A 20,928-nucleotide genomic window follows, 5' to 3' on the forward strand; every position below is an offset into this window, starting at 1 on the left:
TTGACAGCATGTTTATACTTTAGGATTTTTTCTTAGCTGTCTCTTTAGATTGGTGCCTTTGTGAATGAGATAGGTGGTGTGGGGAAGAGCTCCGGGGTGACGTTGGAGAATTCACTTACATTTAGGTGGTGACTAATAAGAAACTCTAGCTTTGCCATTTACTGATACATTACTGGGGAGTTATGGATTCAGGATCTAGAGGACTGCAAACTTCCCCAAATGTCTAAGATACCAGTTCTTTGCCAGGACCGTGGTTCATACCCTGTGTGAACAGCTGGGCTAAGAAATATGTCAATTTCTAGGGCTGCAGTTCATGGGGCCTGTGGAAAGGAGGCATCATCCGAGGAAGAGGAGGTCTAGGGAGGTGGGGGGCAGGCCATCCAAGTGGTTGCTTCTTGAGGACAGGGGCTCCGAGTAGAAGCTACTTGAAGGCGGAAGCTGCTCTTGCGGCCTTTGGCCAGGCTCTTTGCGGGCGTCACATGCTAAACGAATGAATGCATGTGCTTGCACCAAACGCTCCGGGCGGCCCACAGGATAGCGGAGGGAGGACCGCTCTCGCGGCCCGCACCCCGAAGCCGCTCCACGGCCGCGGGTGTGAGGGGCGGGCCCAGGCTTCGGCCCGCGCCGCCCCATGTGACCCGGTCCGACATGGTGTCGCCTCCTCCCGGGGCGGGGGCGGCAGCGGCGGCGGCAGCTCCGGCTGGGCTCCGCGTCGGGCCGGCCCCGCGGCCGCTCATGGGCAGCCGGGGCCACTTGGGGCCCTCCGGGAACGGCGGACCAGGCGAGGGCGAGAGTGGGGAGGCGAGGAAACTGCAGGAAGGGAGGGTCGCGAGGGGGAAGCGAAGGAAGGGGAAGGGAAAAGCAGGAGCAGGGCAAGGCGGAAGAGGAAGCGGGGCGGAAGGGAAGCCGGAGCCGCAAAAGGCGAAGGAGGCAGCGGGGCTAGGAATCGAGGCGGGAGCGAGGGCAGGCCCGGGGGAGGAAGGAGAGGGAGGCGGAAGCGTGGAGGAAGGGGCAAGAAGGTTCACAAGGGGAGATGAAGGGAGCTCAGAGGCGGGGAAGGAGGCCAAAGGAAGAGACGATGGGAGGAAGGAGGAATGGAGGGTCAGGACTGGGCGGCGAGAGGACGCAAGGCCAGGGAGAGCACAGGGACGAGTGCGTCAGGCTCGGGGCCGCACCGCGGGAGCAGGGGCGGCCATGGCGGCGGAAGTCGAGGAGGAGGAGGCGGCGGCTCGAGAGTCGGCCGGCCGCCCGGCTGCTGGGCCCGCGCTCTGGCGCCTGCCGGAGGAGCTGCTGCTGCTCATCTGTTCCTACCTGGACATGCGGGCCCTCGGCCGCCTGGCTCAGGTGTGCCGCTGGCTGCGGCGCTTCACCAGCTGCGACCTGCTCTGGCGCCGGATAGCCCGGGCCTCGCTCAACTCCGGCTTCACGCGGCTCGGCACCGACCTGTAAGCGCCCGCTCGCCCGCCCGCTCCCTGCCCCGGGCCTGCCCGCGTCCCGGGAAAGGGCGGGGCGCCGCGGCCTGGTCAGCCTGGGGCAGTGTCGCACCCCAAATTCCGAGGCCCAAACCTGGCCTCCGCCGAGACCCCTCCTGGAACGCCCTTCTCTCGGAGGCCCCCATCCGAGGAAGCTTCCCAAGAGCGTCCCTCAGTCTGCATCCTCCCCGTGGGCGGCTCCTCACAATTAGCCATCTTAAGCATTCCCTTCAGCTTTTAATTGTCTTTTCCCAGACGTTGACTCCCTGAGTCCCTCAGCCCGAGAGGAGCCCGGGTGGGCTGTGGCTTTGGAGGCCTCCTCCGGTCCAGTTCTAGGATCGATGTCCACTGTGTGGTATATCCGAACGTTTTGTGGACATTCATCCTTTCACCTTCTAAAGGTTGTTAGGTTTCGGGGCTCAGATACAATCGAATATGGAGAAAAGGGCTCAGACCTGAAAAGAAGGCCCTTGGTTTAAGTGTCAACTATAGCTTATGACTTGATAACAGGCAAAACGACACAAAAAAGGGTGTCCGCTGATGGCAGGGAGCTGGATTAGGTCTAGGCTGTATATACAAAGACATGGTATTGCAATTTGTCCAGTTCCTGGTCTGAACCTGTGAATGAAAAACTTTCCTGAACCACTTAAACTGTTAAGTAAAAGGGAAAATGTATGGAATTGAGGGAGTGAAAGCTTTCAGATTGCATCCAACTCTATCCAGTTTGGGTTAAAAAAAAAAAAGGTAGTTCTGATACAGTATAACATTAAAGAAAGTTGTTTTAAAACATGAAAAGCTATAATGCCACCACCTCCAGACAACTATTCATTTTTTAGAATTACTTTTCCGTTGCACACTTCTTTGTCCCAAACTTCTTTGTTGCTATCTTACTGATCCTAACAGAATAGGTATATAATAAATGTTTGTGGGCTGTACCATAATGAGATGAAAAACATTCCTCTAATATTAAAGGTTTATGTTATGTCCAGCTTTTTGCTATTAGAGATAACAATGAAATGAATATTTTAATGCACTTTTGGGCAACAGCTTGATTGAGGTATGTCACATGCCATATAGCACATATGTCTTTTTGAATTAGTTACTAAGGATAAATTCTCAAGATTGGCATTATTGGATCAAAGGGTATGGTTTGTAAAGATATGCCAAGTTACAGTGGCACCAGCAATGAATGATTAAATCAATTTCATTGAGAATTTTAAATATCTTTGCTGTTTTAGTGGCTATATAATGATATCTCAAAGTTTAGTTATTTTTCATTTATTTTACCATTGACCAGGATAAATATTTTCCCATGTGTTTGTTTCACCTGTGAGATTGTCTGTTCCTAGTCTTTGCCCATTTATTATTGGGGCCTTGATGTTATTCTTATAAATTTGGAATACTTATAGGTCATAGATATTAGGCTCTAGTTTGTCATCTTTGATGCAAGTATTTTTCCTAGGTTTTTATTTTTAGCTTATAGAAGTTTTACATTTAAATATATCAGAATCAGTCTTTTATGATTTATTTTCTTTTTCCCCCCAAATCTGAGAAATTTATAGTTCCTTTGCAGACCTGATAAATCTTCTCTTTGAATATCTGCTGATTTTCTTATAATTTGATTTTTTTAATAGTTAACACTTTCATCAATATCACTTTTTTTTTCTAACCAGCTACCTAGTTATCACTACATCTTTTGTTAAATTATTCTTATCTTTCCCTTTGTTTTAGAATGCTTACATTGCCAAATATTAACTTTACGTATGTGTATATATGTATGTATACATAGAGGATATATATCTGAACTCTTCATTTTGTTCCGCTGACATATTTTTCCATTTCCATACTATTTTAAATATTGTTGCTTTTTGATAGAATCTAGTATCTGTTAGGCTTATATCCTTGTTGGATTTTGTGTGTGTGTGAGATGTCCCTACTTCCACTCAACCCTCTAAGCAAAAAATTCTGTCTTTTCAAAAGTTTCTGTGGTTTTCACTATAAAGCTCCCACATGTCTGTTGTTATACTTTTTCATAAGTATTCCTAAATATACATTTTGTTTTTATTATTAATGTAATCTCCAGCTAGGTCTTATTAATGATGTACAAGATGACTATAATCTTTTGTAAATTTTTAACCTGATCATTTTGTTTAACTTGTATTAATTCTAGTACGATTTTGTTGTCGATGATAATTCTTTGGGATTTTGGGGGTTTTTTTGGGGGGGGCATGTAGTCTTGTTACCCTCATTTCTTATAAGAAAAACTCTTTAGAGAACATACCAGTTGACCTATAAGAGAAGTTAGCTAAAATGACTGGAACCCAAGCCAGCCAAGGCCAACTTTGGCTCTCTCTCTCTTTATAGTAATTGAATGAATGAATGGAAGAATTGATGTTTGTTTTTCTTTCCTTTTCAAGTGCTCTAAAAGAGAGATAATGGGAATGAGTGTATGTTCTATAAGCGATAATAACAACAAAATAAAAATGAGTTTATAGTATAAAGTGCTTGGAGACTGCAAGGTAATATGGCTTTATTATTTATTAGCCATGTGTGTTTTGATTTCTTGTTTGTGTCCTAGGATGAGGTATCTGACCTAGTGAAGTTTTACCACAGCACTTGATAAAGAGCAGGGTCACTGCTCGTGTTTTCTGAGTTAACGGGAGAAGTTATGTGTGTTAGAGCAGGTGGAGAGAGTGTTTACTAGTGTGGTCTGTTTATGGACAGCTGCAGAGATGTGATAAGCCACCAAGAGAGGTGGTTGTCATCCCTGGAAGTAGACAGCATGTACCCCAGTCCTCTTAGAGTATCAAGGCACCAGGGCCCAAAGTTCAGTGAGACTATGGCTGCTTGGATAGTGGCAGAGCTGTAGTTCATGCTTTGGGCTAATGAACTGCAGACTGGACAGTGGCATAAGTATTTATAAGTATGACACAAAACTTCATTTTATCAGAAGCCACACAACCTCACTGCACCAGAGTTTTATCATCTTAAAGAATGGGAATAACATACCTAGTAAAATGAGGCTTAAATGTAATAACGTGTAAGTGCTAGCACAGGGTTCAGCACATAGTAGGCATTCAAACTGTGGTAGAATGGAACTTCTTAATTGCTTGGCTTCTCCTCTAGTCAGTCTGTATAGAGCAAAAGTAGAGATGGTTTGACTTGGAGATGCTGCCTAAAGACAGAAGATGGGGGAAAACACAAACTGCTTAGTTTCTTTCACCTGTCCTGAATGTTTTTGGAAACATGACAGCAGAACCTGTGGGCTTAGGGTCTGCACTCTCTGCTGAAGAGCCTCTTGATTCTCAGAAACACAAACTGCTAAGGTTTACTGACCTTCCGGCTCAGGGCAAGTCCCATTCAGTTTGGCTGCTCCTAACTGATCATAGCTCTGTTGAGTAAGATGAACTGCTTTCGTTCCTTGTGATTTGTTAATGGTCTTATATGTGTGCTTGAAGGCATTTTGGCCACTTTAAAACCACAAACAAATAATTTGCTTCCCTTTAGGCCTCTTGCCCAAACAGTGAACACTGGTAGGTATCCTGAGCTTTTTTTTTTTTTTTTTTAAAGCAGACACAAAGACAGTTTGAATCAGTCATCTGGTTTAAAATCAGTTTTGTTTGAAGGTTTTATGAAGCCTGGGGGAATAGAAATATCTTTAATATAAAAATCAAGGAAATGTTTCATATAGCAATCTTTTAAGTTTTCCCTAAAGAATAGGAGGAAAGCTAACTTAGTTCAGCCTTCAAGAACAAAACAGTGAAATTTAACTCTGTCAGTTTCTAACAGAGGCTAAGTGCAGGTAGTTAGACAGTATGACAGTCAGAAGAGCAAAGGTGCTATCTGCAACTTCTGATACTGAAAATTAACAAGAGCAAAGAATGAAAAGGAAAAAAAAATCTTAGTATGTAAATCTGTTTTTTAAAAAGTACTTCTGCCAGTCTTATGTTAAAGAAAGCTTACTTAATCCTCTTCCTCCCTAATTAAGTCCTACATGTTTTCAAACTTGAATTTTATTTTAAATATCCTTTGAGCAATAGCTGGGTGCTCTCTTGCATTTGCCTGTGATAGATTTACCTAGAACTAACAATAGGTGTTTAGGGTGTAAGACTCGGAGGTGTTTGCCCTGGCATGTACATTCATTCCTCAGACAGGGTCTTGTGGGCTGGGAGCTCTTTGAGGCTGGGGGACTGGGGTATCTATTTCAGTGATGATTAACGTCCAGAGTGGTGAGATGGACACAGATAAGCAGAGTGTGTTTGTTTGTTTTAAAATGATTGTGCCTAAGAGCATTTTTGGGGCTCAGAAAGCATAAAGTTTCCTAACTCTGAACAGAGAAGGCATTGCTGACTGGTTACATTTAAGGCCTAAACAGTGATTTTCAGAAAACAATTAGCAACTTAAAGTAGCTTCGGCTTTCTCCTTCACCTTCCTGCCTTACCTAGGGAGGAGAGTCACTTACTTTTTCTCCAGTTAATTGCAAGTTTTCATGCATGGATGTTATCTTCAGCCATTTTGGAAAGGCCTTGTTTTTAATGGTTTTGTGAGTTAATAAAAGTGGAGTTCAGTTTACGTGCTTAAAATAAATAAAATAATACATCTGTGGAAGCAGGAAATGGTCTAGGGCAGTTAGTACCTCCAAATGCAAACTGCAAGAATGGAAGAGGCGTTTTCCTCCCAAGGCTATGAGAATATAGAAGCTACTTATATCTTTACCAGTTTTGTAAGACTTGAATGGTAAGGGATGAATTTCCTAGCTTTCAAGGCAGAAACAGGGAGAAACCCAAAGTCTACAAAATTCATACAGGAATGAGATCTCGAAAATATTTCAGTACTCCATACTTTAAATTTTCTGTGTCTGACACCTTCACCTGAAGTAAAAATTGTGCTTAAGCTGCTGAAAACAAACTGACATTGAGGTCACTGAGGAAGCATATAGATTTTTTAAAATAATATTTTTGAGTGTTTGATATGGAAAAGAATTACTTTTGTGTGATAACTTAACCTTAATTCTGGGTTGACTCGCATTGGATTAGTTTCTGGTCCTGACTCATAACCATAGAACAGGGAGAAGTTCAGGTAGACTTTTGAGACCAGACCCCAGTAAATTTTGAAAATTTAAGATGAGATGAGGTGTTTGAAAAAATCAGGAGAAAATTGAGTTTTGAATTTTCAGTGAAAATTGGCATAACCCCCCCCCCAACTTTGAGCTACAGAAACAGATTTTTACTAAGCTCCACAATTTATTTCAGGTGTGTCAACCATCAGATGAGGTTGAGAATCCAAAGATTTGGTTTATTCTTGAGGAAAGGCCTTTCTATTCAGCAGTCTTGCTCAGGTTTGAACAGGATTCAGATGGAACTCCAGTTGTAATCCATAGAAGCAAGCTGGTTGGACTAATTAAGAGTTGTTTATGAATCCTGAGTCATGTAAATGCTTGAACTGCATTGAAAACCAAGTGTGCAACTGTCTGGAGAAAGAATTTATCTCTTGTTAGAGGTTTGGCCACCTTGTCTCCACTTTGATTCAGTTCTTCGTTATATCCAAACTGTTCACGTTGCCCTCCCTGGAAGTCTGGGCCACCCAATGGGCCCCCGTGCCTGCCCCTCTTTAGCCCACAATTAATTGCCAGTACATTCTTTCTTCTTCTCCTTCTTTTTGGTATTTGACATGAGCTCAAATTGCTGAGAAAGGTGACAACTGTGAAATGAAGACAGGGCTTGGAGACACCTTAAAAAATACATGCAAAGGCCACTAAATGACAAGAGCAGACTGCCAGGCTCTTTCAAAACATCACCATGTCTGTTGACTTTCCATTCCTTGTCCGCAGCACAAAATTGGAGGTCAAAGAATCATAGAAGTTAGAGATGGAAAAGACATTTGGGGTCAGCCAGTTCATCCCTCCGCCTTCTCCTGCCCCTGATTCCAAATCATTCCTTACATTATATTTTCTCCCCCAGCTCTTGTACAGTTTTCACGGTCTTCACTCAACCCCGGCTGTCACCTTTGGGGAATGATGCTGGAGGCTCTGTCCAGTTTCTCCTCTGCAGAGAGAGATATTGCCTCTGCCCCCAGTTGACATCTGTGAACTTCTTTGTTGGTGGTCTCAGCTGAGAGGCTGAAGGCTAAATGGAAGTCTCTCTGCTGCTTGGTGATGGGGCTTTTCTAGGCAGAACTGAAGCACATTTAGTGTGATGATTTGGGGGAAGGGGAGAAGGGTGAGGGTATAGTGTAGCCATTGCTGAATTTGTTCCTAGACTTTTGCTTTTCAAAACTCTTGACCTGAAAGGAGACGTATGTGGTGTGTGTGTGTGGGGGGGGGGGTATTGGGGAGGTGGACAGAGATAAATTTCACTGAATAGAGTTTGATAAGAACCCTACTTTGCAAATCGGTGAGTTAAACAAACAAATAAAATATACTAGTCCTGTGAAGTAATAGAGGATTGTTTCAGAAAATACATGTTAGAGAAGAAATAGAGTGGTGGCTTACTGTACAGAAGTTTCAGCTTAGAGTCAAGTTGAGGAGAGCAGGTGGATTGGAGGCAAGTATTTTGGACTAGGGGACACTGTTGCTATTGGGGGGGTCTCCGCTTGTTTTAAGTAGTAGAGAAAGAGAAGTCCTATGTTCACTGGCCGCATGGTTTGGCAGGGGTAATGGTCATTTTTAAAGGCAGCTTTGGAAGGTTACCCCCTGCTCCCCCTCTTGTTCCAGCAGCTGTTGGGAGCAGTCCGAAGGGGGTATTATATTTCTTCTGGTAACTCTGCCAAGAATGAGAGGAAATCCACAATCTGTGGTCTTTTTGGGGGGGATGGCGATGGGGTGGCAGGTGATGGGACAGGGAAATTAAATTGTTTTATAGTAAATATGTTGAGATACTTTTCCTGGAAAACTGTTTCACTGAAAGGAACAGTATTTCCCCTGCTGACTAGCTCTGTAATGGGTTCTGTCTTCTTCCAGTACTTCTTTTTCTTTCTTCCCTGTAGCTCCAGCTTTGACCTCCTATGTTTCTTTGAATTTTCCCTTAGAATTTTCCACATTGAAAAGGTGAGTCAAGATTCAGATGCGGATGGTGTGTGGCCTTCCTCTAGGAGCGGGTTACTAAAGGGGAACCTCTCGTTCATCACTTATGTTGCCTGCAGTTTGACTTTATCATCATGGCCTAGGAACTGGAGATGTAAAAACCTTCTGGGTGGTGTCTGGTTCATGTTCTCACCATCCCTTCACTCAGGCTGGAAGGGCACCAGGGATTTGGAAGCTTGGTCACTTGGACTGAGAACCTGCTTTAGGAATTCATATGGAACATAGTTGCTCGATTGAAAACAGTAAGGAGCAACCCTGAGAAGCAGAGTCGTGTGATGATTCCTCACATTTCAGATGGGGAACCCAGGGAGAAATCATTTTGAAGGTATGAGAACAAAGTCCACTTCTGAGTTTGCTAGTGCCCAATTCATGTTAGAGGATGGCCTGTTCACAAAAATTAGTGGCATCTTTCTTGCTGTTGTTTATTCTCAGAAAGTGCTAGACCAGCCTCTGTGAAATTTGTATTGTGGGATTCTGGAAAAACTGATTCTGTGATCAAATGAGTGTGGGAAATGCTGTGCTCCGCGCACATCCTCTGTCCTGGGGATTCATAATGCCTGGTGATCAATTTCAGGCCCTGAGATGTCCAGTGATAGACGTGTTTAACTTTGTTTCATCCAGCACTGTCCAAACATGTTTTGATCATAAAATTACTTTTTTTACTGCTTAATATATCTTAACATCTTGCAGAACATGCACACTGGTCTAGTGCTCTGTAAATATAGAACTTGACCAATAGGAGGAAATGGATGTGAATAAATCCCAAGGTAACGTAAATAATCAGGATTATGCCCAGTGCTTCTGAAACTGCTTTGGACAGCTTTGACACGTGGGTGCCACCTGAAGATACTTTATCTGCTCAGATTCCTTCCCTGGAGCCTCTGTAGCATAAGGATTTTGGAGGCCTTGGTTGAATTCCTAAAGATGTGGTGTGTTATACATTTTTAGGAAGGGCCTTTGGAGCTTGGAGGTAGTGTGTCCAGGCTCCTGAAAATCTACAGATATTGTTGAAAGTGTGACTTGCCAAAGGGAGAACTGTACTTTTAAGAACTTGTTTAAGTAGTAGCTATAAATTACCTATTATGCTAGGATCATGGTTCTCACCTGTTGTGTCTAAGACATACTTTGTGTGATGTTAGAATTTTTGATAGTACATCAAGGGATTAAAGGTGAATGCTTTTTTTTTTTTTTAAGCAAGTTTCAGAAAATTGAAAAACCTGTCTATTTACTTGTTTACTATATGGCATGTACTGTTTGAGTAGAACTGTTACTGCATCCTTTGAGGTAAAGTTCGTATCTATTTCTCTGAAATGCAATATTCCTCTTATTTGCAGCAACTTGTGTCATGAGCCACTGTGTGGCTCAGTGGCACGTCTGACAGAAAGCTTCATAGAAGCATGGATCTTTAGTTGGAGGAAAAGAAATTCTATAAATTGTTTAAAATTTGATGGCATGCTTATTCAGGGTTCCTAGTATACCACAGCTCAGAGCGTGCTGGTTGAGATCCGCTTTTTGAAGTACTACTGTGTTTCCCCAAAAATAAGACCGGGTCTTATATTAAGGTTTGCTCCAAAAGATGCATTAAGGCTTATGTTCAGGGATGTCATCCTGAAAAATCATGCTAAGGCTTATTTTCTGGTTAACTCTTATTTTCAGGGAAACACAGTAAGAGGCTTAAATCTTAATTCTATGGACTTTATGACTGTATTAGACAAACAGAACATACAGCTGTGACAAGCTAACAAACCTAGGTTTAGGATAGTTTCAGTCTAAAGGTTCATATGAGAGCCAGAGGAATGTTTGGAGGATTCAGGTGAGTAGAGGCTTAAGCTGGATCTTGAAAAATGGGTGAATTGACTAGTTTCCCAGGAGAGGGAAGGAGGCATTTGTCAAGGACAAAGGTAGGCTGGTGCTGGCAATATAGGAGAGGGTATGGGTACAGGAATGAACGTAGAAGAGACAGACTTGGCTGGAGTTCAACTACATAGTATGGAGCCATGAAGGAGAGATTGAATGAGTAAGGAGAGTTGACATTTGGAGGCCTTTCAAGGGAGACGTGGGTGATCTCCTCGTGTAGGAGCCTGTCCTCATGCTGCCATGTTCGCTACAATCTCACTTCACCCTGTGTGTTGGGGCTGTTCCCTGTCCAGAAGGGTAAGCAATTTAACACAATATAATGATTTTTTATTGATTTTTTTTTTTTTTTGAACCTTAATTATAGACCACTGCTACTGAGGCCATTGGAGGACTTAGTCTGTCACTAAGTATAAATAGAAGTTTCTTGTTTGGGGCTGTTTAAATACTTGTACATTAAAGCCAAATTCTTAGTTTTAGTAAATGAGATGGTAGCTAGAGACAATATGGGGGGAAATCTGCTTTTTGGAGAGCAAGAAGATGAAAGAAGTCAGAGACAGTGTTAAGTTAAAATTCCAAGCCCCCACACATCATCTGGCATAGCCCCGTTTCCCCTCCTTAGCCTAGTGCTCCCTGAGATGGATGGCTTTGTTCTACACTTGTGGACAGATACCCTCCTATTGTTAAGCCCCAAGTCAGCAGGAAGTTACGCTTGTGGTGATCCTGCCAGTCGTGCAGGTAGGCAGCATTGATGGCATCAAGGGGAATCAAAGTTCAAGATGGGGCAGGGAGGGAAATAGATTTGTGATCCAGGAGTTCTCTGATCTTAGAGACTGCAGGTTTAAGACCTCTCTGATATACCCACGGTTCCCCTTCATTTACCCACCCCCCCCCCGCCCATTTTTCTTCAGACTAGGTTTATTTATTTGTTTTTGGTTTGGGGTGTGAGTGAGGAGAGGTGAAATGAAAGAGGACTCTAGATAACTGCCTAGATTAATTTCTGTCCCTCTGGACTCACTTATTGCCAAGATTTTAAGGGGCCTGATAGCTTACCGTGGGTACATGTTGTGTTGTTTTTGTTTAAAATAGGTCATGTGGCCAGGAATGCAGTCAAACTATAATGGTGACTAAGTGCCGGAAAGCTGAGAGGGAGGGGGCCCAAGTGGAAAAATGAGCCTGAGGCAAGAGAAGCAGGGCTGGGAAAATGGAAGTTCCACCAGGCCCACAGGCCAGGTTAGAGATTCCTCAGTGCGTTAACAACCATGTGAGAGGTTTATTTACAGGGCACCAATCATTTTTGGAGGGAGCACCCCCACTTTACACCGGTAACTGTTGGAGAAACAACCAACCAGAGAGCATTTCAAGGATGGGAACAAGGGTCCTTACTGAATTCCCAGGGGCACCAGCTCCTGTCTCCTCAGGCACTTCTGCTGCCTTGTTCCTCTGACCTCTTTTGACTGGACCATGACAGGCCCCCACAGGGAAGGAGGGATACCTGTTTTCAGAGAAAGGATTATTCAGAGACCGAAGCCACTAAGAATATAGATACAATTTGGACACCAGCTAGGAAACCATCAGAGATGATTGAGAGAACAAAAGGGATGAAAAGGCTGAGTTAAGTTGCTTTTAACAAAGTGGTACTGTTTCTCAAGTGAAAGCTAAATGGAATGGTTTTAAAAAGTTCAAATTTGATTTGAAGTACTAGAGCCAGTATTCACTGTGGGAGAAGACGCCTGCACCTGCTGTTTGGTAGCGGCTTCTAAAGTTCAACTTTGAAAATTTCTTGCTGTTGTGACCAGGCCCTCCGGGCAGTGCTTTGACCCTTAGTAAAGTGTCACCAAATGGCAGTTAAGTGACCAGGGAGATGAGAAAAGTGTTGTCCTTAACCCAATTCAGGAAATATATTGATTATTTCCTCCTTGTTTCTTTCTTATTATGATCCAGAATATTCAATTTTTGGTTTCACCTTTACCTCTGAACTTATACCTAACTCAAGAAGAGAGGTTGATTATAAACAGTGTCTTCTTTTATATCTGGGAGAGATTTACAGATAAGATTTGACATGGAGTCTAATCTTTTTCATTAAGCATTCACTTTTGGTCCATCCTGTTGACTGTCTTTTACTGTCCTCAGCTCTCTTCCAGCTGGTCGTATAGATTGCTTATTAGTAATGGGAAACCAAGGACCACATTCACCCAGTGGATAAATTCAGTAATATATTTGAGCTTTAACGTGTACACGCAAATCCTAATCATTCAGCCTGAAAAGAGTGCTAAGTTTGACATTAGAAGAACAATTTCTAATAGTTATAATTAAATTAGTAGAAAAACAAATGATTATTGGATTAGCTTTAGAGGTGACACCATTAATGGATGTTAATCACTACATATATTTATATTTATGTAAAAATTAACCTTTTTGTAGTGATTTATAACTTATACTGTACTTCATTTTAGTTGTCATCTTTAAAACACCACAATTGAGTGAAATGCTATCCTCATTTCATAGGTGAAGAAATTGACAATTAGAGAAGTTAGATAACCAGGTTTGGGTCCCGGTTTCCTAAGTCTGCATTCTGTACTTTTCCATAACTTCATTTAATCTACTGTTTAGTTAAAGGTAAATTGAAAGACCTAACTATCAATATTTGTGGGATATATTGAAAACATTGCTCACTTCCTAAAGCACCTATCTATTTACCTCTTCTGAGCTGTTATTTATGGAGACGTAATTTTATGTAGTGTCTCCTCACCTCTACCTTTAGAAATTTGACTTAGTTTTAAAATTACCATTCCTTACTATAGTCATTTCCCAAATATTTTGCCGTCCTCACATTTGTCATTTCCGTGGCAATATATTCCATTGCATTAGTATACCGTTTTCCCCTACAGACAGATATTTGGGCTATTTCCAGATTTTAGCTCTAATATATAGCTGCAACTATAAATATCTTTGTAAAAATATTTTTTCTTTTGAATTATTTCTTTGTGATATAGTGCCAAAGTGGGGATGCTGGGTTGAAGCTGTCATTTAACAACTTTTCTCAACAGAATTCCTTTCTGAAAGGCTGTACCAGTGTGCAGCTCGCAATATATAACCAAACGCAAACCCTTCTGTCAAACCAAAGCTGGTGTCTGGTTTTTCCACTTAATAGATGTGAGGTGGTACTTTAATAATTGTTTTAATGTACATGTCTGTAAACTATTATTGTTGGGGGATGTTTCCCCAGTGTTTTATCCTGTAAATGCTTGTGTAATTATTCTTATCTGCTGTTGGATATGGATGACAGGGTATTGGAGATAGGGTGTTATCCTGATAGATTTTTATCAGTCCCCTAAAACTTCTGGGTATAAAACTTGCACCTGTGATACTTTTAGGTATAAAACTCCCACTCTGTTGCTTTCATTTGAATCTCTTTTTTCTTCTATGCATTATTTAAAATTTAAGTGCTTTAAAATCGTCTAGTTAAAAAACTTTTAAATTCACTCTTTTTTGGGAATTTATCGTATTGTGATATGAGATGGTAATCTAAATCAGTTTTTTGCTCTGTTGATACCCAGTTTTATCAACAGACTTTATGTCTAGGTCTGTGACATATTTTGACTTAGTTTTTCTGTATGGTGTGAAATAGGAGTCAGGGTTCATTTTTTTCCCTCTGGTTCTAGCTCTCTTTGTCATCCTTTCTCCATTAAGTTGCTTTGGTGTCACTATAGACACTTTAAAGGACAGGCTGTTCTCCTTGGTTTTCTTGGTTATCCTAGTATGAAGAGAGAAGAGTTATTCCTTTTTTGTCTCCTAACCCCTTCACTTATATCCAGACATATTCTAGATATTCCTGTGTCGACTTGTAAACCCATGGAATTTTCTCTGGTTGTCAGTGAGTTGTAGTAATGGGATTATCTGTTCTGTCTGGACACAGGATGGCCAGTGTACCAGTGAAGGAACGAGTGAAGGTGTCTCAGAACTGGAGGATGGGGCGCTGCCGAGAGGGGATTCTGATGAAGTGGAGATGCAGGTTAGTAGCCTCTTGACTTTTTAAAAGTTATCGGGGACAGAAAAGCATGCTGGGAAGTGAAAAATCTGGTCCCAGCTAGAGTGTAAATGTGCCTGTCTTGGGTGGTATGGCCCTAGTGATCCTTTAACTGCCACAAAGGGGGCATGAGAGGCACAATGTTTTTTCACATTTAAAAAGAGGATTACAAAAAAGTGTACTTTAATGAATTCCATATTTTTTACGATTATAAAACTAAGGGTTTATTTTAGAAAATTGAAAACTATAGAAAAGTGTGAAGAAGAAAATAAAACGCAAGCTATAATCCTACCACTCAGAGGTAACCATTGTTAATACACCTCATCAGAAGAAATATATGAAGCCAGTATTTCAACCCATCTTGTTTTACAGTTATTTTTCTTTAAATCTTCTACTCTAGGGAGTTACACCTTCACTTTTGGCTTCCTATAGCCCTCTCCTCTACTTTATTAAAAGGCAAAATAGAATCTAAAGGTTTGGCTATATCTGTTATAGGAGGTAGAGCTTAGAAAAAGTGCCAGGAAATTTAGATAATGGCTTTGGCACTGCCAATACCATAAATTTTATGCTTCAATCAATGCTAAATTATTTCACAGTTATTTTTTGGCTCCTTATCAAAAAAGTGCTCCTTGTTGATTGGTTGGAATGGATAGGGAACATCATGATTCCTCATTCCAGGTTGACCTGTACCTGCGCTGATAGACACAGGCAGGCTTCTTCATCTGATGACCCTTTCTGTTTTACTTGTGTCCCGTTTCTGCTGGTTTTACTGACATTGGTTGCTGTGAATTATGTGGTGGTGATAATGGTAAAGAAGCTACAGGGGAGAAACATGGTTTTTTACAAGGAAGGACTTTCCTCTCTCCTTCACACTTTTGCCTTTTAGCACCAGAAAGTAAAGTTTATTTTTCTATCAAGGTTTTGTCCTTGGTGTCTTTTTGGGCTGGCTTCAAGCAGTTTGGCAAATAAACACACTAAACAGTTACCAGGCTGCCCTGGGATTCTCCACTGTTCACCTGGCATGAACCTGGTTTCTTGTCCTAGGCAATGGCTGTTTACCAGATGGCTCTAAACACATGAATTCCAGACCCCTCTGCCTGCTGCCCACTTGAGTGTGCCCCAAACTCGTGCAAGGGGATGTTGAAGAGGAGTGTGCATAATGAGTGAGAATGCAGGCATCTATACACACTCTACACATGTTCCATATAATATATGCACACACTTGTAAAAACCTCATGAGCAGAAACTCAGTTACTACAAAGTCCAAGCTGCATTTAATGGCCCGTCAAGTCAATTTGCAGAACTTTTCCACATTCCCATGACGCTTGTATTAAGGAGTCTGGGGAAGAAACACAGCCCAGTTTGCTCAGACAGGCTTGGCAGTGGGAGATGGTGTCTCTGTAAATGGGGATGAATCAGTTGTCCCGGTGCTTTGCTTGGGACCTTGTAGCTCCAGGACCACTATGTGGAGTCGGACAGGCTGCTGGGGTGTCTACTTTGGGAAAGGGGCTTAGTCCGCACCAGAGAGCCTGGTGTCTGGAAGTCTTTCTTCTTAAGGCTCACTCCATGCCATAGAACTGGTCTGTGACTTCTAACGTTTTTTTCCTCCTGCCAGATTGTAGAGGGAATCTTTAACTATTTGTGGATTTCTTTTATCAGCTGCCTATGAGAGCTGACTATTTCTCTCTAGTCCCTGAACTATAGTGGACTGCCCTGGGGCTGTGTTTTTCCATTGCCACACTTACCCTCTACCACAGAAATGTAGATACCCCTATGAGGGTCTAGGTATCTAATCAGTACATTAGCATCCTTTCCTACATGGCTTTATTCCTTTCACTTATAAATGGCCCCTTGCTCTAATAGGACAAGGGAATGGGGCTTCCTTGGGCTCATTCTTCTCTCTCTCATACCCTAACTAATCTATTGGGAAAGAGGCATTTATGGGAGTCTTGGAACCTTGAATCAAATCAGTGAGGACACAAATGAAAGAAAATTACTTCACCAGAGTGGAAGGTGTCTTTTTGCCCCTCCCCACCCCTCAATCATTGCATTTTCTAAGCTCTGCCTACCCACTAACCCAGTTCTTAAGCATTCTTCAATTAAAAATGATATTTAATTGGTCTTTTAATTATGACTCTCTTTTAGATAGTCCGAAGAAGATTAGGTCACCACTAAACTCAATCACTGTAGTTTTCTGAAGGTAGCCTAAGTGTAGGTAATTTTGAAGGAGGGGGTGAGGTATAGACTTAGCCTTGCAGGTCATTCTTGCTAAGTTGGGGGTTAGTCAGCTTCTCCAAGGATTGGAGTCGAGTTTTCATGCTGTATTGTGATGATTGTTAAATTTTGTTTTCCATCTCTACAGTCAGATGCCCTGGATGCAACTAGAGGGTGATTCTCTGTACATATCCCAGGCTAATTTCATCCTGGCCTATCAGTTCCGCCCAGATGGTGCCAGCTTGAACCGTCAGCCCCTGGGAGTCTTTGCTGGGCATGATGAGGACGTTTGCCACTTTGTGCTGGCCAACTCGCATATTATCAGTGCAGGAGGGTAAGTGCTGCAGGTTTCTCCTTCCACCCTCTTCCTTAGGATTCTTCAGGGACCTTCTGCCTGCCTCTGACTTTTCTGTCTCAATTCCAAAGGGATGAGGAGGGAGACTGGTAGAAGGAATAGTGGTTTTTTTCCATTTAAAGCAGAGAGATTTACCAAAGGCACTTAATAGGGTTAGCTAAAGAAGGAAAACAGGAAGAGCCTTTAATGAAAAGTGAAGCTGGTCTTGATACTCTCAAGGGGGAAATTTGTTTTGTCTCTCAGCTCTGTTCAGCCCCAAGTAAAGGTATCTAGAAGCTCGGAACCTTATTGGACTGAATTGCCTAAAGCTTAGCAAATTTGGATGTCATGGGAGACTTGGGCTGTTTCTGTAGACTTGTTCGCTTCGGCTGTTGGGAGTGAGCTCCTCATTTCTCTCCTAGAGATGGGAAGATTGGCGTTCATAAGATTCATAGCACCTTCACTGTCAAGTACTCGGCTCATGAACAGGAGGTGAACTGTGTGGATTGCAAAGGGGGCATCATTGTGAGTGGCTCCAGGGACAGGACGGCCAAGGTGAGGTGGTCACCCCCTTACATACTGTTATTCCCTTCTTTCTATAGGGCGTAGGGTGGGTAGGGCCTTGAGTCTTGGGATTGGCTGAGAGTATTGGGTGGGGGCGGGAGGGGACGACACAATAAAGGACTCACTTATGTGCCTCTGGCATGCAGCTTGCCATGCCAGGTTGTGTCCCTGCCAGCTGGCCTGGGAAAGGAGTGGACAGTGGCTGGGAAACTTGCCACTCACTTGAAATGTGGCATGAACTCAAAAACAGAGGGCCTGGCCAGCTTTTCCTCCCGGAGCTGAATTTCCTCAAGTTTGTGGGTTGAGTTCTGAACCCAATATTTTATTTTAAAATCTCCCTCTTTTTGCTTGCTCTCTGTTTAGGGAGGTTCATTTTTCACCACCTTGTTTATAAGCAATCAGGCTGATAATTAAAATGTGTTTTTACTGCTTCTCTGGAGAGTGACGTGGTCTGTAAGCATAGAGAGACGACAAGAGAAGGGTGTTGTTTGTTGCGTCGTCGCCAAATTGCCTGGTCTACAGTCAGACATCTGACAAGACCTAGCAGAATGAGGCTGATAAGTAGTGTGACCCCTGCTTTGGGGACTCAGTTCATCCATGTCTAGGTCAAATAGGCTCCTACCCATGAGCTAGAGAAGAACTTTCTCCATCCCTGTATCCAGCAGCCCAACATATGCCTGGTCCTTTGGGGCTGCTGTGGAAACTTTGCTGACTATTCAGTTGATAGTACCGGAGGCCCAATAGCATCTTGCTTGTCTGTTTCCCAGCATTTGAAGACTCCGTTGTGATAACAGAAGCAAAATGCTTGTTCATGTCAGCATGTGTCTGTAAGACACACGGGAGAGGACTCAGGAGAGGGAAGTTGCAGGCTTCACTCACTAACTTTTCCGACTCCGTGTGCCCTCTCTGGTGACTACTCCTGCATGGAAAAATGTTGCCAATTCATATCAAAAGAGCTAAATCTGTTCCTTTCTGTTTATGGAAGTTTCTCCTCCCTTTGCTTTTCTTCCTTCCAGTTTGTATTTTATCAGAGACGTGCTCACCAGCACAGGGAACCTGAGAAATCCAGAAAATCTTTTCAACCAACATGGAAACTGAATTTCCTATCACCTGCTTCCCATACCCCATACCTACTTCAGAATTCTGATTGATCACTGTCTTTGTGCCGTTCCCTGCAAAGAGACTGGCCTTAACTTGCTGTTCTGCTCAGAAGTCAATTTGCGTAGACACCTTTTGTGGCGTGTGTGACCTAGATAGTCCCATCTCATTATGGCTTCTTCTTGTCATGGGTTCAAACTTCCCTGGTTCTTCTTTTTCAGTGACATCTCTTTCTTCTGTCCTATTCTCTGTACCCTGACACCCCGAGCAGTATAAAACTAAGCTTTATGACCACAGGTAGCAATTCAGGTATGGACTGCCTGCTTACAGTCAAAGAATGATAACAATTTTATCTGGAATATTGGGTTAGTTTCATGTTTTAAGTACTGACTCAACCCTATTTAGTGACTTAGTGTCTTAAAAGCATTGAAATAGATACTATTTCATCCTAAAATTGTCACTGTAGTATATTCTGTTTCTTTTGAGGACTTCTTCTAGTCAGTGACAGAATTCTCCGTGCTGGTTCTTCAGCTTTAGAAGGCTAGTTATTTGTTTGGGGCTGCCCAGTGACCTCCAGGCTAGCTCCTCTGTTTTGGCTATTGGATGCTGCTTCAGTTCCTTCCTCTCCATGGTTGTCTTTGCACGTAGCCACCTTCATCTTCCTGGCCCATTTCTGCATTAATCACAGTCACATTAACCACATTAACTGACTTTCCATTTCTTTTCAGTGGCAATTCTACAGCTGCTTCTTCAGGCTTCTAATACATCTGAACTTATTTAAGAGCATCTATAACCTGTAAACATCTATAGCCTGTTTGGTGGAGTTCCCCAAATATGTACTGTGTTTTAGGAAAGATATTTGTTTTATAGGGGTAAAGGGAACTCAAACATTTGCTTTGTAAGACTTCTGAGCAAGAGACTGCCCAGAAAAATCCTCTTCCTTCCCCTCCCCCAACCCTAGTTTCAAATGTACTGTGACTTAGCTTGGGGTGCCTCTCGGTGCTTTAGTGGGGCTGGCCCCATCCTGAGATGTGACAGGATGGTAGCTTACGTTCTTGGTGTGCCTGGGCCAGTACTGATCATCCCTTCATTTCTTCCTTTTTCTCTGTTCTTTCATTCATTCTGATATGTGCCTACAAGGCACTGGGGCTCTTCAAAGGGGAGACAAAGATACAGTCTCTCTCCTTAGGGGGAGCTGAGACATGCGTGCACTGGCTATGAGGTGATTGGGAGTGGCCAAAGACTGCAGTGTAAGGCGCGAGGGACAGGGAAAGTTCAGAGGGTGGAGGGATCACATCTGGCTTGGAAGGGGAGACTTTATGAAGAGGGAACATTTGAACTTGGTTTTTTTTCTCTTCTTTTAGTTACTTTTCAATGCATAGGTTTGCTTGTTTGTTCTGTAACAATATAGAATGAAACCAGGCATTGTGCTAAGCACTTTACATTGGTTCATTTTCTCATTCATCCTTTAGGATAATTTTTCCCCACATAATTATGCTCATAATATATTTTAGATACCAATATACTTTATTTTATAAGGTTTTCCATTATTATTACAAATTATTTGTGTCATCTTTAATGGCTTCACAATGGACTTACCATAATTTAGTCACAATTTTTCCTATTGGTAGATGTTTGTAGTTATTTTTTTTCCTATAGCATTAAGAACTACCATTATCGATGCCTAATACCTAACAAACACTGTGCTACTGTGCTGGGTACTTTATACATATCTTCACTTTTCCACACTGCAACCTTGAAAGATAGGTATTATTTCCCATTTTACACATGAGGAAACTGAGGCTGAGAAATTATGAAACATTGGTAAGATCAGAGATAATAAGTAACAACTAGGGTTCAACCCATCCCAGATTTGTCTGATTCCAAAGCCCATGTGTGCTTTTTCTGCTGCTGCAGGCTGCAGGGGATATTTTTATGTTTTTCTTCATTTTAGGATTATTTTCTTAGGATAGAGTCTCAGCAATAGAATTACCGAGTCAAAGGCTTTGGTCATTTTAAGGGTCTTGATTCATATCGCCAACTGCTTTTTACTTTTATGTTTTTATTTTTATTTTTATTTTTTTTAAGGAGGGTGCAGCTCACAGTGGCCCATGTAGGGATCTAACCGGCCACCTTGGTGTTCTTAGCACCGTGCTCTAACCAAGTGAGGTAACCGGCCACTCCAGCCAACTGCTTTTTAAAAGGACTGTATAAATGTCCATTCCCACTGAGTTATATCTTCTCAGGGATGGCTCTTTTTTGATCCTCACGTCTCTGGTAG

At 42.5% G+C, this 20,928-nt stretch overlaps 1 protein-coding gene across 1 annotated transcript in view; it reads left to right on the forward strand.

The window, feature by feature from the left end:
- The first annotated feature begins 577 nt into the window (after window positions 1-577).
- FBXW4 (F-box and WD repeat domain containing 4) overlaps window positions 578-20,928 on the forward strand; it is a 74,546-nt gene continuing 54,195 nt past the window's right edge. Inside the window, exons 1-4 of the mRNA XM_033130070.1 lie at window positions 578-1,445; window positions 14,327-14,422; window positions 16,800-16,985; window positions 17,408-17,540. Coding sequence (XP_032985961.1) covers window positions 649-1,445; window positions 14,327-14,422; window positions 16,800-16,985; window positions 17,408-17,540 — 1,212 coding nt within the window. The 5' untranslated portion in view covers window positions 578-648. The remainder of the gene's footprint in view (window positions 1,446-14,326; window positions 14,423-16,799; window positions 16,986-17,407; window positions 17,541-20,928) is intronic.

The sequence above is a fragment of the Rhinolophus ferrumequinum genome, chromosome 16, assembly GCF_004115265.2.
Source record: "Rhinolophus ferrumequinum isolate MPI-CBG mRhiFer1 chromosome 16, mRhiFer1_v1.p, whole genome shotgun sequence".
Taxonomy (NCBI): Eukaryota; Metazoa; Chordata; class Mammalia; order Chiroptera; family Rhinolophidae; genus Rhinolophus; species Rhinolophus ferrumequinum.